This window comes from Coccinella septempunctata, chromosome 8 (assembly GCF_907165205.1).
Source record: "Coccinella septempunctata chromosome 8, icCocSept1.1, whole genome shotgun sequence".
NCBI lineage: Eukaryota > Metazoa > Arthropoda > Insecta > Coleoptera > Coccinellidae > Coccinella > Coccinella septempunctata.
The window spans coordinates 33,133,155-33,148,525 of NC_058196.1; the positions used below are offsets into that span (position 1 = coordinate 33,133,155).

A 15,371-nucleotide genomic window follows, 5' to 3' on the forward strand; every position below is an offset into this window, starting at 1 on the left:
GAATTTTGACGAAGAAAAGTTGATCATCTGAGAAAAATACTTATCATCATTACTTAGTATAAAGTATTTCTAATTCTACTTGGAGATGCATTCGTAACTAATGAAAGAATCCCGATTACTTTATGGCATAATCTCAAGAAATATACACTTTTTGCCTACGATTTGGAGGCAAAGGATCGATCAGCTGAAACTTTCACCATACTTTCCAGAGGAAAAACAGAAATGTGGCAACGTCGATGAAAAATGAACTGTTCGTTAACATAGAACATACCTTTAAAATGGCGGATGATATTGTGTTCATTCACCGTTTCTGAAGTTTTTTTTCAAAGTTGCTCATCTTACAAGTAACTTAATATCCCGTGTAATAAATTAATATAAGTGGTTCATTACCGAGTGAATATTAATGTGTCTCCTAGGTAAAAATATATGAACGCTTCATGTTGGACAGTAATACAATACCTGGAATTTTAATTTATAGCTGAACCAATATGAGTGACGACACCGATGATGATGTCCCTCTGGGACAGGCTAGTTCGCGACGGAAAATTAAAAAACGAATTCTAAGTAGTGATTCCTCGTCAAGCAGTACTAATAATAGTAGCCCCATATTGAGGACTAGAAAAAATGCAAATTACAGGGTTGTTTCAGATGACTCTGATAGCGATAGCAGTGACAGCTTCAGTAGATACTCGAGAAAAAGGAAGAAAGTTGCGGTATGTTCTGATGAAGCCCTTTTTTACACCTTATTTCAATCCAAGCATCAACAAAATATCTTTCCTATTCTAGTAATATTTGTTACTTCAATATTACCTAATACTGTGTATTGTTGCTGACTTTGAATCAAAACATTGAGTAGTGAATAGTGAAATATTGTGTTAATACGAAATGCTAGGAACTATGTTGATGTTTGGAGTCTTCAGCGTCAAAGTACATTTTTCTCATCCACTACAATCCAATATCCGAAGCTTCAATATCAGTAAATCATGAAATAGCCAAAAGACCCTTGAAATGTTGTAATAGTGATGCTGCTCGAAGAAATTGAAACAAGATTTGTGTTACCTAGAAGATTCATATTTCTTTGAATAGTAAGGTGTTCTTTAAGGATAAGAAAACCTCAGATGATAAGAATATACTCCAACATTTTTAGACCTACATATATTTGATAAAGTCCGGATGTATTGATGGAAAGAAGCAGAAGAAAATCTTCAATTTATTTCACCTGATCGATTTCATGCTCAAATACTTACACCTCTTGTTTTTATAGTTATCAGAAGTTGGCTGTAGTATGAATGATTAATAACATTCATAGAAAACTTTTGATATCTCTGTTTTAATCAAGTATTGGGGTGCATGCTGTAAAAAGAGTGAATTATTTGCCTGTATTTTCATTCATGGGTAATCTGGCTTGTATTCCCTGAAGTTTGGTTTAGATTAGTTCAGTGGTATTGGGAGAAATGTACTTGTGACATCGATTATTTTTAGTTTCTATTTATTTGTTTTAGAGGATAGTTTCATGAAATGAATTAGACTGAAAGTTGAACTGCGATAAGTTTTTCTTGTAATTATTTCCTATCAACACTTGTGAAAAATTTCATCATCATTCAATGAAGCTATCCGATTTTTTATAGTGACAATCCAATTTTTAAATCTATCATTCTTCTTGATTGTTGACTCCGGAAGCTGATTGCTTGTTTACGCCAGTATGAAACAGTATAGAATCGGGAGAAACTTATGAATCATTTCGAAACCATTTGGAATTGTCTTCAAAAAAAGTTTGATTTGTCTTTCTCCGAGATATCGGTTTTAGGTTGGGATTGTAGGATCGAACAGTTGGGAAAACACGATTAAACAGTCAATTTCATGATTTGAACTATTTACCATGAAAATTCGAAGAATTGCATAATAATTACAGCTTTTTTAAGAAAAGAAACCATAGAATGTTCACATAGCTATATTATAAAACTTATTTCTAAAAAACTGTGAATGTCGTCTTCATTAGAAAGGTGATGAAAAAGTTACATCATTGATTGAAACGGATCTCAGTCCCATTCTCTTGGATATTCATCCTTTTTTTCAATTGCCTCAACTTCTATCAACATCTTTTTGACTAGTACATTACGAGCTGGCACTAATGAGTTTCTTAGGTACATTTTCACGAAACTCTTCAGAAGTTTTGATTCAGAAAACTTGTTTTGGTTACGTCCATCTGTTTGGTTCCCAGAAAAAAATTTCTGATTAAAATCTGGTCAATATTGCTTTTTCTGTTCAACACTTCTCAATGTAATAGTTTAAATTGCTCTTTGGAAGTTGTCCATTTAACTTTTCAAAGGTTTATTTATGTCTCTTACTAACTTGTTTACTGGTAAGCTTCTTTTTCAGACCTTCTTTCTTATTGTGCCGTTATAAAACCTGGTACCAAGTCAATTTTTATCTATTCAAAATATTCTATTATTGTCGAAAATTCATATTGCAAATTTGCAAACTTCCATGATGAATCTCCGGTTGACCATTTTCTGTTCTGCACAACCGAACTCTTTCCAAAAATTTTTTTCTTCATGGAATTCAATGTAATATCTACTTGGTTTCATTATTTTTATTATTTTTCGGGTTCATTCATACTCTTTCTTTGATAAGGGAACTAGCTGGAAGCTGTGAAATGGGGAGAATCATCAAATAACTCCATTAAATAAGCAATTATGTCTCTTTGACTTGGGCTGTAATTTCATCCTGTCGATTTTTATAGCCCACTGTATAAAATCTTTTTTTATCGTTGTTCAGTAGGGAGAAAACCCAGTGAAATGTGGGCGATTGTTACTTTTTAGCAATTCTACCGCCAAAATGCGTCAAAAAGACACTATCGCCAATATTTCGGACGAAGCTTTTTTGTCTTTTAGTCAGTAGATCAGTCTCCATTCAAAAGTGCCCGCGATTCGATTAAATAGATGCGTCAGCTTATGTAGCACCCCCATTGGTTCACAGAAATTCTGTCTGTCAACTGTCATAATCACTATGACATATGACGGATGATCACAGAACTGGCATTTTTCTGCGGGGGAACTTTTAACAATGACAGTTCAGTCACAGTCTTCCTAAGAAAGTTTAGATGGCTGTGGTTTAGGTATCTCCATTTTCTGTGGTCGGTGTCGTCTCTTACAGGGCCGTACTTGAAATTTAACGAAATCGCATATATATTTCATATAAGTTCTACCTTCTGTCAAAAAAAAACCTTCGAAAAATCGGGTTGGGAATGGGCATTGGCCCATAGGCCAATTATATACAGATTGTAAATAGGGGGTTACGAAAAAATTCAAGTGGTGTTTCCTTGTCGAAGATAGTATGGGTGTTTCATTTAATTTTTTTTTTTTTGAGCAGCACATATTTGATATGATACCTGAAAAACAACTGAGAGAAATGAAATTTAGTAGATATTCTATGGTAGAAGTTTAGTTCGAAGATAATTTAAACATATACCAGTCACATGAACTTCCTGGTGATTTTTTTTCTCAAAAACCGTTACTCTTCGCAAGAAATTACAAGAGATCTTATTTGTTCAAGCTTATTTACCCCTTGCAATTATAGAAGAGCACCACCAAATTTTTTTACTACCTTCTTATTTTCGGTACCAATTCCTTTCTGGTTTCGTAGAAAAAAATAAAAAAATTGCTTTCCAGGTGACATCTTTAGGGATCTATATTTAATAAGGGACTGCTCCAGCAGAAAATTCATATGAAAGACCCACGTTATATTTTTGACAAAGAATCAGCGCCTTCGAGCGAATCAGGGAAACAATTGTATCAATTTTTAATGCTGATTTTTTCCTCTGAATATAAGTTATATATTATGACTAGATTTTGAGCTGTGTCTAAACGTCCACGGCCTCCTTCGATGTCAATAATTTTTGAAACTAGTATAATAAGGGATAAAAACTGATTAAGAACAAAAAAGCTGCAGCGTTGTATGTTACCAACGAATACTCCATGCTAAATTGAAGTATCATCGCTTAACTTAATTGAATCTGCTCTATCATTTCCCAGTCTCTTCAAATTCGAACGAAAAAACCCTCATCCGTAAGCTTATCTACCATTGTAGTTTGTTGTAATACCGCCTAGTTGTTTTTCCTATCAGTAACCTCTTTATTGATGTCCTTTCATAACATGTATCGAAAAAAAACCAAAAAAAAAAAAACGATAAGTTGTTGGAAACGGCAACACCTACAATTCAATATTTTTTTTGTAGCTGATAACAAGCGATTCAGGAGACGATTCAGACAGCTCTGATTCGATAATCATAAGAAAAGCGAAAAGAGTAGCTAACATAATAGAAAGCGACGCTGACGACGATCCAGACTCGAAATGCACGTCCAGCCAATGGGAAACCGAAGAATCGGACACGGAAGAGAAAGAGACGACAAAGATTAAACAGACGGTCGAGAAAGACTCGACCACCGAGTACGACAGCGGCGGACAGCAGTCGGAGGAATGCCCGATCTGTCTGGTGCCGATCAGAAGACAGGAGCTGGGCACTCCCGAATCCTGCGACCATCTATTCTGCCTGGCCTGCATCTTGGAGTGGTCGAAGAACGTCAACACGTGCCCGATCGACCGTCAAGAGTACCGTCTCGTGTTCGTCAAAGACGGATCGTCGGGCCGCATCGTCCGGCGTATACCGATAGAGAAGCCGGCCCCGCCCCAGGAGCCGCCCGACGATCCGATATGCTGCGAGATATGCGGCTCCGGCGACAGGGAGGACAGGCTGCTGCTGTGCGACGGCTGCGACCTGGGCTTCCACCTCGAGTGCCTCACGCCCGCCCTGAGCGAGGTGCCCCTCGACTCGTGGTACTGCAACGTGTGCAGGTCGGATAACGGTTTCGAGGGCGACTATTCGCCGATGAGGTTCGTGATGCCGGACGAGGGTTTCATGAGGATTTTACGCGTTAACATGGGTCCTAGAAGAACGGATACTAGGTGATTTTTTAGTTTATCCTTAACCGATACGAGATTTAGTCGATAAGTTACACGATTTTTGTTGTTGTTTTTGTTGGAATCGAACCAGTGTTTCCGATGGATATGGAAACGGGGTGGTTTTTGGTTTAAATCATCTGAATCTGATCGTAGATTGTCAGTTAAATGAAAAAAAGATTGTAAATGATCAGTAGATGAGGTTCAAAGTGATTCCGATTGATTGTAACATTTTTAAGTAGTTAAGTCAGAAAGAGCTTTCCAATTTGTGATATAATAAGTCTAAATGAGGCTTTTAGTCTTTTACTACTTTTGAAATGTCCAAAATTTCAATTTGTGACTGATTTGTTTGAAAAATTGTTTAATCTTGTTGTTTATTTGAGAAGTGGTGTTGTTCGTAAACTCATTGAACAGTATCATAGATTTTATATGTTTTGATCGAATTTAAGGTTAAAGAAGTGCCTTGTTAAAAATATTGTGTTATACGATAAGTATTTTGTGTTGAATTCAATTCTTGTTGAGATTTCTTCGAATCGAAAAAAATCTTTATAGAAGTTCCATGAATATTTTGTCTATTTACTATTGATAATTTCCTTGTATTGAATTTACGAACATCCCCCTTATTTTCTTCATCTGTTCATTTTTTTCTCCACTAAAAATACTTCTTATGTTGTACTTACCATCTCCGAATCATTTTATATGTGTATGCATCGATTTGTTTGGACCCCACGTTTCCATATCCGACCTGTTGTGATCATTACATGTTATTTAAGTAAAATTGCAGTTGTTTTATTTTTGAACTTATTGAATAAACAATCAACGATTTATTCTGCACATTTTTTTTTTTTTTTTGTTGTTGTCAGACTGAGTCCATTCCGATTCTGTATGTGTCTCTTCAAAAGCGCGAAAAGATTGTAGACTAATGCACTGAGAAAAGGATGCGATTTCGATAAGTTCAAGAATGAAACAATCAGATTAGAGCAGCGGTGCCACTCTTCGGTGCATCAGTTTACCCCACTGGTCGGAAGAAATGTTTTGTCGATTGTCGATGAGTGGCTAAAGAAGTAACCAAAAAGAAATTTGGTCTTTGTTGATGTTTTTTTGTGTACTGAAACGAATTTCGCGGTTTTGTGACATCTATACAGGGCGAATCTTTGACTTGTACAAACTTTTCAATAGTTGAGGTCGAAAGAAACACTTTTCCTTTACCATTTTTTCCAATTCGGCCCTGATAACAAAAAAGCTGTGCCACCTATGGAAAAACAAAATTACCTTCAGAATAAGTAGCTAAATCTGCGACACTACACATCTGTGGATCTTTTAAACAGAGTTGTATTCAGCCAAAATACCCAATTTTTCAAATTTCACAGATCTTTTTTTTATTTTTAATTACTCGAAAATGGAGCAGTATACGAGAAAATATGGAGAATACTTTTATTTTAGAACACTTTCAAATATTCATAAGATAGCGTCCAATTTATTTTGAAGAGTTAGGTTCTTTGAATTTTTGGTATTTTTATGGTACGTAATGGTCATTATGAGGACACGTGAAGACGTGGGTGATTTCTTATATTTGAAGAAGATTAATCGAATAAATGAAAAACTGTATTCCGAAATTCATTTCATTCGATGAAACCGTTTGTGAGATAAATCTGAAAATATTTTTTTTATGGTTTTTCAACAGCCTGTATCTTTTGAACTGAGCCGATCCGGGCCAAATGGTACAGGAAAAAAGTGTTGCTTTTGACCCCCAAGAACCTACTGTTAAAATATTTGTACGAGTCTAAAGACTCACCCTGTATATTGGATTCTTAACCTATGATATCTTCTGCTTTCGAAGAAGAAGAAATAACAAGGATTTTGCAAGTTTTTGGAGGGAGGATGTGATTTAATTTCACTTCTTTTGAAATCTTTCCTCATATCTCTGTACTTATACAGGGTGATTCATAACTATTGGGACATAGACTAAGGGCAGATTGTATGGACCAAAATATGGCGATAGGACCAAATATACCTCAATAAAATATTGCTGTGGAAAAAGATAGAAGGCGTTAAAGTTGAAGTTTTTTTCGTTTTTTGCTTATAATTTCACTGTATGATATTTCATCCGTTTTTAAGAAAAACCCATTTGAACGGTTCAGAGCATCGGAAGGGGATTAGGAGTAACGATTTATTTATTTTATTTATTTATTTCGACGATAAAGCATAATTAAACACAATGTAACATAAAAAGAATAAATTTAAATGTTCTACGTGGTCTTATCCGACTTCTAAGCCTTTTTTAAATTTTTTAATAAAGGAGAAAATATTATTCTGTCCCTTTATAAAAAATTCAACTTTAACGCTCTCTATCTTTTTCCACAGCAATATTTTATTGAGGTATATTTGGTCTTATCGCCATATTTTGGTCCAAAAAATCTGCCCTTAGCTTATGTCCCAATAGTTATATAGTCCCTGTATAAAATATAGTTTACGGTCAATCTACTGAAGCTCACCTGTTTGTTTAGGGAATTGAAAAAAAAATGTTTGGAGCAGTTACTTGGACGTATAAACCGATTTATATCCCCATTTTCAGTACACAAAAGAATATCATCATTTGTCGAAAACAGAGTAGTAGATTCTTGAAGTTTTTCACTATACACAAACCACGGCAGAGTTTGCAATCTTCAATTGTTCAACACAATCGTCGTAATTTCTTAATTTCGGACTTAAATTCGAAAATAGGGTTAGTTTGAGCTTGAATCAGGATATTTCTTATAGATCAATATTTTAATGTTACGAATTCTAAATTCTAAGATCACTTAAAACGCCGAATAATGCTTTTGAAGAGTCATAGAAGTTACTTCGTCCGACCATAGCGTTCGAATCGCGCTATTCAATCACAGAGCGCGTCCCTACGTCTCTGATCGCGAAGCCACAGACTTTGAACGATTGACGCGAAGAGTGGCATTGCTGGAATTCTATGGTATCGATGTCGACTTAAAATGACCCGATTCAGAAACGAACGAATTTTCCCCAACAGATTGATACCGCGCACGAGCCAGACGGAACGGGTGATATCACGCATCCTGAACCACAGATCGACCACGGATCAGGCGACCGAACAGGTTGTCGGTCATCGGTTGGAAGGTCCTAGCGGCTCTTCGAGCACGACTGGTAGGGAACAGACCGCGTACCGGCGTACCGTCAGACGGAAAAAGAACACGAAAAAGAGGAAAAGAAAGACCGCGAGAAAATACAGGACGGTCTACGAGGTGGACGAGCAGACCGGCGACGTGATATCGAAGAAGAAACAGGTCAGGGTTAGGAAGGGAAGGAGGAGGACCGGAAGGAACCAAACCAGGACGCCGAAAACGGTGAAGAAGAGGTTGGCCCAGCAGCTGGGTATATGCAGCGCGCAATTACCCAATCAGAGTTTGCCGGACGTGAGGATACCGAGCGGTAATGACGGTCTGAACAACCAGCGATACCAAGCGGGGATACCAACGCTTCATTTGTTCGGGCAAAGGGATGAATTAGATTATTTCTCCGCCTCTGAGGAGGATATTGCTGGTCCCGGGTATCTGGTGCGCAGACGCGCCAACCACAGCGACGTTGCCATGTTCAGGAGGGCGGCGCGTAGAAAGGGCGTCTTGTTACCTCAAACGCCGGCCACTTCCGACGTCGCGGACCTCTTGGGCAGCATCATGAGCAGCCAGACTCAACTCTTCGCGAAAGACGCAAAATTATCGGTGGACGACTCGGGTAGGTTCAAGATCGAGAAGAAGGGACACTCCAGACCGGATCTTAAAAACTCCGACGGTTTGTCCAAGAAAACCCCGTACGGCGGCGGTAACAACAGGAACCAGCGGAGGAACAACCAATCGTACTCGAACCCGCCGTACCCCGGAGGTTCTTACTACCCCTACGACAGCTACGGACCGTCCTCCACCAGCGAGAACTACAACAGGTCCTACCCCAACTCCCAAACGACCGAGAGGAACGCGGGTGGCGGTTACGACCCGGACGTGCCTCAGGACTACACGCAGAGCACCCTGTCGGGCTACGATCGCGACCTGGACTCCGAGAACTCGCAGCGGAACGAGCGAGAAGAGGATTCCGACATCGACATTTACAGCGACATCGAGGAATCGGTGAGCACGTCCAAGATCGACGAGGAGAACGCCGCCAAACCGCTGAATCTGGCGCCAGCGTCCCTGCCGACCAACGGCTCGGACCTGGAGAACAACGACAGCGAGAACGAGATGGTCATAGACACGGAGAAGGTCGCCACGCCGACCCAGGACGAAGAGGAGGAGGTCAAGGAGGAGACTGCGGTCACGTCTAGCGAGGATACGGTGGTCAAGGCTCAACCGGAGTCGGAGACGCCGCATTCGACGTCAGAACCCGTCCAGTCGTCCTTTCAAAGGGGTAGGGAAGAAGAAGAAGACGAAGACGAGGACGGTTGTCCGAATTTCAACATTTATTCGACGGAAAGCATCAATTTGGCCAAGAACACGGATATTTCCTTGAATCCGGACCAGAACAACCAGGTGGTCAGCTCCACCCCCCTTCCGGAACCTCCGATACCGCCCCCGGAGCTCATAGGCGCGTTCGGAGCCGACGACGTGTACGACCCCGAGATAGTCTACGACCCGGAGGCCGCCTATAACTCCGAGAAAGAGTCGGAACCGCCCGTCGAAGACGCCTACGATCCGGAGCGGGCGTACAATCCGGATCCGGAGGACGATATCGAGCGGGAGTACGATCCCGAACGCAACTACGACACGCCGGAGGACACGTGCGAACCGGAGACGTCCGAAGAACCCGACTGCGTCGACATAGAGACCGCCAACGACGTCTTGGTCGAAGAGACCAAAGAGATGGTCGAGGACCAAGAGGAGTTTGTCCAAGACCAAGAGGAGACCGTTGAACGTGAGCCGATACGCAATCCGTCTCCTCCGCCGGTCGAACAGTTCAAATCCAAGAACGTGAACGCGCTGTACAGCGATTCCGAGGACGAGGAAGTGGTCAAGATAAGCCAGAACAGCTTCATCGTCGGCGATATAAGTACGATGACCGAAGACGTGAGCGAGGAGGAGCGTAGTTACACCCCCTGCCTCGACGAGAAGGCCTCCGAGAACAGGAGCAAGGGGCTGGACGATCTGGGCACCGAGATGATCTCGGACGACGAGAAGAACGACTTCGACGAATCCCACGAACATAAGACGGCCTCGGAAGGCGACGCCTTGGAGATAAACGCCAAAGAATCCGAGATGGACATGGTCAAACCGGAGGACTACGAAGAAGGCGAGATAATCGATAAGAACAAAGCCAGCAAAGAGAAACAAGAAGAAACCGTTAAAGAGAAAGAAACAGAAGACGCGGCGAAACAAGACAAACCGGACGTCGATAAAAACAAAACTAAAAAGAAGGAAGATAAGAAGAACGAAGCTAAACAAAAACAGGAATCGTTCAAGAAACTGAGCAAGAGCAACAAGGAGAGAAACTACAGGGACAAGGAGAAGGGCGGAAACCGCGGCGACAAAGAAGACAAGAGTAGAAACAAGGAAAATTCTAGGGAAAAACGGAAAAGGAAAGAGATCGAGAGGTACGACGTCAGAGCTCTGATAGCGGAGAAACCGCGGAGACTGAAGGATAAATTCGGGAGAGATATCAGAAAATCGTCTTCCAAATCCAGGAGCAGAAGTTACACCCCCAAAGTATCGCCGGATAGGCGCACGCCCCCCAAACGTCGACTGTCGGCCGATTCCAGGGAGAGAAAGAGGAAAAAACGGAGCAGATCGAGAAGGAGATCGTCGGAGTCCAGGTCCAAATCCAGACAGCGTCACAGATCCCAATCCAGGTCCAGGAGGAGACGCTCCAGGAGTCGCTCGAAGAGGAAGAAGAAGTCCAAGGACAGATCGAAGAGGAGGAAACGCGAAAGGAGCACCAGCAGGACGTACACGCCCACCAGGAAACGGAGGAAGGAGTGGCAGGAGGGTTTCGGGAGGGAAAGGGGCTTTTCAGCCGAGGCCAGATGGACCCCGTCCCTCAGCAGATCTCCGGAGGTCGATCAAGGTAGACACATGTCCCCCAGTTGGACGCCTCCGAGAACCCTCGAATCAACGGCTCCGGACCATCGAGGTCTGACCGTCATCCTTCAGAACGACCAGAATAAGAAGAAGAAAGATAAGAGAAAGAAGACCGGTAAGAAAGGTAGGGAGATGGTGGAAAAACGTACGAAACGGAAGAAAAAAGATCATACTCCGCCGCCCTCCAAGGAGGTATTCGCCTCCGGTGATAACATATTAGTCAGCGTTAGTTTTAACAAGGAAAACGAGAGGAGAGAAAGGGACGTATTCACAAAGAAGAAGAAAGAAGCGGAGGAGAAGGAAAAGAAGAAGAGGTCGTTGAGGAGAAAGAAGAAGAATCAAGAGTTATCCACGGTGAAACCGGTGGCGATCATAGATCTGGAACGGTCGCCTTTCCGGGAACTGACGCCTTCCCCGAAAGACATAATAGTGCTGTCGGACGAGGATCACGTGGAGAACAACGCGGCCGACGACGCCCAAGACGTCTGCGACTCCTCCCAACAAGTGGCTAGTCCGGAGAACGTCCCGGTGTACATGACCGGTCCCAAAACGCCGCCCGAGCCCCAGGTCAAGTTCTCGCTGCCGTCCAAACAGCCGGCCCTGCGTCCCCTCATCAACAACCCCCTGCACGACCCCGAGGACGAGATAACCCACGAACAGGAACGGGAGGAAGAGGAGGAGGACGAAGACGGGGAGATGCGCGAGCTGAGCGACACCCACAAGGGACCGAACACGCCGCCCGAGCCGCCCAACAGCCCGCCCAGCTCGCCGGACGCCTACGACCCCTTCGAACCCACCAAGTCGCGATCCCCCTCCCCCGACCAGGGCAAGACGGCGCCCGCGGAAGACGGCGAGAAGAGGAACGAGCTGTCCGCGGAAAAGATCGCGGTTATACCTTCCCTGACGCCCCCCCTGGCCGACATCCAACCGGCCGACTCCCAGAGCAGCCTGCTGATATCCAGGGAGTCGAGCAAGTCGCCCGAGCAGGTCAACAGGTCCGCGCAGCCGATCAACAAGTCGCAGACGCTGCCGTTCGCGCCCGCCGCCAACCTGCTGACCTCCACGCCCGTGTCGACGAACGCCGGCGCCCAGAGGATCAACATACTGAGCTCGACGATCCTGGGAAACGTCTCTTCCACCATACCTCAAAGAGGGATCGTACTGCCGAACGTCAAGCTCAGCCCGGTGAAGAACGCCGTCAAGCAGGCTGCGGGCAAGGGCGCGACCGCGAACGCCCAGTCGAACAAGTCGAACAAGACGAGCCAGAACGGCCAGAACGAGTCGAGCGAGGCGATCAGTCTGGACTTCGACTCGCCCTACTCGCCCGGATCGAGCGACTACGAGGATCTGTTCGAGCCGCCGCCAGAGGTCGTGACCAAGAAGACGCTGAACAAGTCGGCGCCGGTCGCGCCCGCCAAGGACGCGACCAAGCCGAAGAACGCGTTCGATTCGCTGTTCGACACGCCCGTCAACAAGCTGAAGAAGATACACGTCAGCTTGGATAAGTCCACCAAGGGGAAGAAGTCCAAAGGTGAGGGGTTAGGCTTAGTTTTAAGGTTATTTTTGTAGTTTAAGTAGGGTTATGTTCGTTTTGTTGCGACTGGGAACGGATTAGCGCGTGAGGTGATTACGCGAGTGAATATTAGAAGTTTTGGGGATTTTTAGACGTGGTTTGATGTAACATACAACTGCACGGCCATCTTAGGATAAATCTCGGTCCTTGGACCTGAGAAAGGAACAATCTCAACGTTAGATACCATTCACATGGCCGTCTGTCAGTTATAGTGAGTTTAGGCAAGTCACCAAGAACTTATGGCTTAGTGGGAGCGCCCACCAAAGTAGCGTAGCAATGACATGGCACATACATTACAAAGGCTATGAATAATTTACAGATATCGCACATTTGAGTGAAGTTTCAGTGATTATTTTGCATCTCCTTTGTCATGTATGTGCCATGGCAGTGCTACGCTACTTTGGTGGGCGCTCTCCCTAAGAAAAGGACCAATGGAGGAGTTCCCTACATGTTGGCCAACCTAGAAAAAGGTCTACCAACGGGGAATGATTGCTTCCTAACGAAACCTACTTCATTCTTTCCGCAATGATCAAATATAACCATGAAATTCTACCGAGCTTTCTAGAGTTTACTGTTAAAGAGGAAAAAAGATTTTCATAATCTCGATTGCTGATTGGTTGAAATTTATGTTGGTATTACTACTTCTTGTGACAATTGACATGTTTCGTTGGCAAATGTCAAGAAGGAAAAAGTAATCTGTTAGGTTCCCATAGAGTTCAATGATTGTCACAAGAAATAGTAATACCAACATAAATTTCAACCAATCAACAATAGAGGTTATGAAAATCTTTTTCTCTCTTTCACAGTAAACTCTAGAAAGCTCGGTAGAATTTCATAAATATATGTGATTATGTGAGCATTGCGGAAAGAATGAAGTAGGTTTCGTTAGAAAGCAATCATTCCCCGTTGGTAGAACTTTTAGACCTTTTTCTAGGTTGGCCAACATGTAGGGAACTCCTCCATTTAATTGACAGATGTCGTGCACGTGTTTTTCTATGTACAGTGACTCTAATGAGACAGTGGCGACAATTGTGGTCTCATTTCTCATCGTTTTAGCAAGAATATGGCGGATTTGGTCACGTGACGTGAGCCAATCCGCATTCTGAATTAGGGATCATAGCATTGAAATCTGTGCTTCTAAGCCGCCATATTCTTGCTAAATTTCCAATTGTCGCCACTGTGTTTGATAGTCACTGTATTTCTATGAGATTGGTTCCTCTCGTAAGTTCTTAGTAACTCTGCGTAAACTCAACATAAAACTGGCAACCATGGGATATTTACTGCAGTTATCTCTTCCGTTGATTAAATTATGTTCGTAGATCTTGATAGCTTGCATCTACTAACCTTATGTTGGAAATATTTTTTGGAGTATTTTCAACAGGCGCCAGGTCCAGCGGAGCTTATGGGCGCTTATTTAACGCCCACTTGCACTTTGAAGATTTTTTCGGAAAAAAACTCATCAGGAGATCCGTTTCGAAAGATGTACAATCAGAATCCGTTAAAAAAATTTTATCTGCGTGTTGTTAACACGAAATTCACGTCGAAATTTTAAAATTTTGGTAGAAATCGAACCAGCAGTTTCTGAGTTATCCGAATTTTTCAAAAAAAATCGTTGTAAGCCTGCTGCTGGTCGCAATTTTGAAACTTTCGATGGGAAATTGCGCAAATTAGAAGCGTGACGAAGTCTTTCTGTTCTGCTCGGAATCGATTCATCCGTTTTCGAGTTTTTCGAAATTTACCGTAATTTCTACTAGCTAGTTCATCTTAAAAACGCCTCTGGGGTCAACAGTAAAGAAATTTTAATGTTTAAAACAAACTACGTGAAATTTCCCATAGAAATAAGATGAATTATCATTCTCAGGTACCAAAATAGTGGGGGTAAAGCTCGACGAAGACCACCTGAAGATACTGGACGAACTGCCAAACTCAGCGGTCGAGATGCAGGTTAAGGATAAGGTAAATCTAGGATTTTCGCGTTGTCGTCTACATATAATACGATTTTTTTTTTTCAGTTCTTGAAGAAACTCAATCGACAGGAGAGGGTGGTTGAGGAGGTAAAACTGGTTCTTAAGCCGTATTATAATAAGAAGAAGATCGACAAGGAAGAATACAAAGACATAATGAGAAGGGCTGTTCCTAAGGTATGCAGATATTAGAAATGATTAGTGTAATGATGCTATATTTTTATTTTTTTTTTTAGATATGTCACAATAAGTCGGGAGAAATCAATCCGACAAGGATAAAGAACCTGATAGAGGCTTACGTGAAGAAGATTCGACATTCGAAGAAGGTCACTTCAAGTAGTTCATACAATCCATTAAAGGGATAGGATAAATTATCCTCGAATTAATTTTACAGATTGTACATATGATTTTTGATGAGTATTGATAGAATTTTATCAGTGTAATTAGATTATTTTTAATTTATGATGTAAACTCAGTTTGTGATATCTTAGTGTTCTCAGGGTAATACCTGTATTATTTTGAGCACACCATCATATTGAGATGATACACAGAGTATCGGACTTATTTATATCTTGTATTTATCGTTTCGCGAAAAGTTCATTGCTGTTCCAATTTTCAAAGTGCTCCAAGTTCGGCGAGTGGCACAATGCGTGCAATTTTTTTTATTTTTTTTTTCTGTTCGATGGACCGTATGAATGTAAAACTGTCTCAAAAATGTGTTGTCTTGACCGGGAATCGATAGGGATGACATAAATAAAGATATGAATTCAGTTCTATATTTCGTTTTAATCACCTTTTGACC

At 42.1% G+C, this 15,371-nt stretch overlaps 1 protein-coding gene across 1 annotated transcript; it reads left to right on the forward strand.

Annotated features, from left to right (window-relative positions):
- The first annotated feature begins 255 nt into the window (after positions 1 to 255).
- LOC123318198 lies at positions 256 to 15,345 on the forward strand. Its single transcript, XM_044904809.1, has 7 exons — positions 256 to 416; positions 479 to 713; positions 4,237 to 4,964; positions 7,981 to 12,563; positions 14,467 to 14,561; positions 14,618 to 14,746; positions 14,806 to 15,345. The coding sequence occupies exons 2-7, from the start codon at positions 489 to 491 to the stop codon at positions 14,932 to 14,934; spliced, it is 5,889 nt and encodes a 1,962-aa protein (XP_044760744.1). The 5' UTR covers positions 256 to 416; positions 479 to 488; the 3' UTR covers positions 14,935 to 15,345.
- Positions 15,346 to 15,371: the final 26 nt, after the last annotated feature.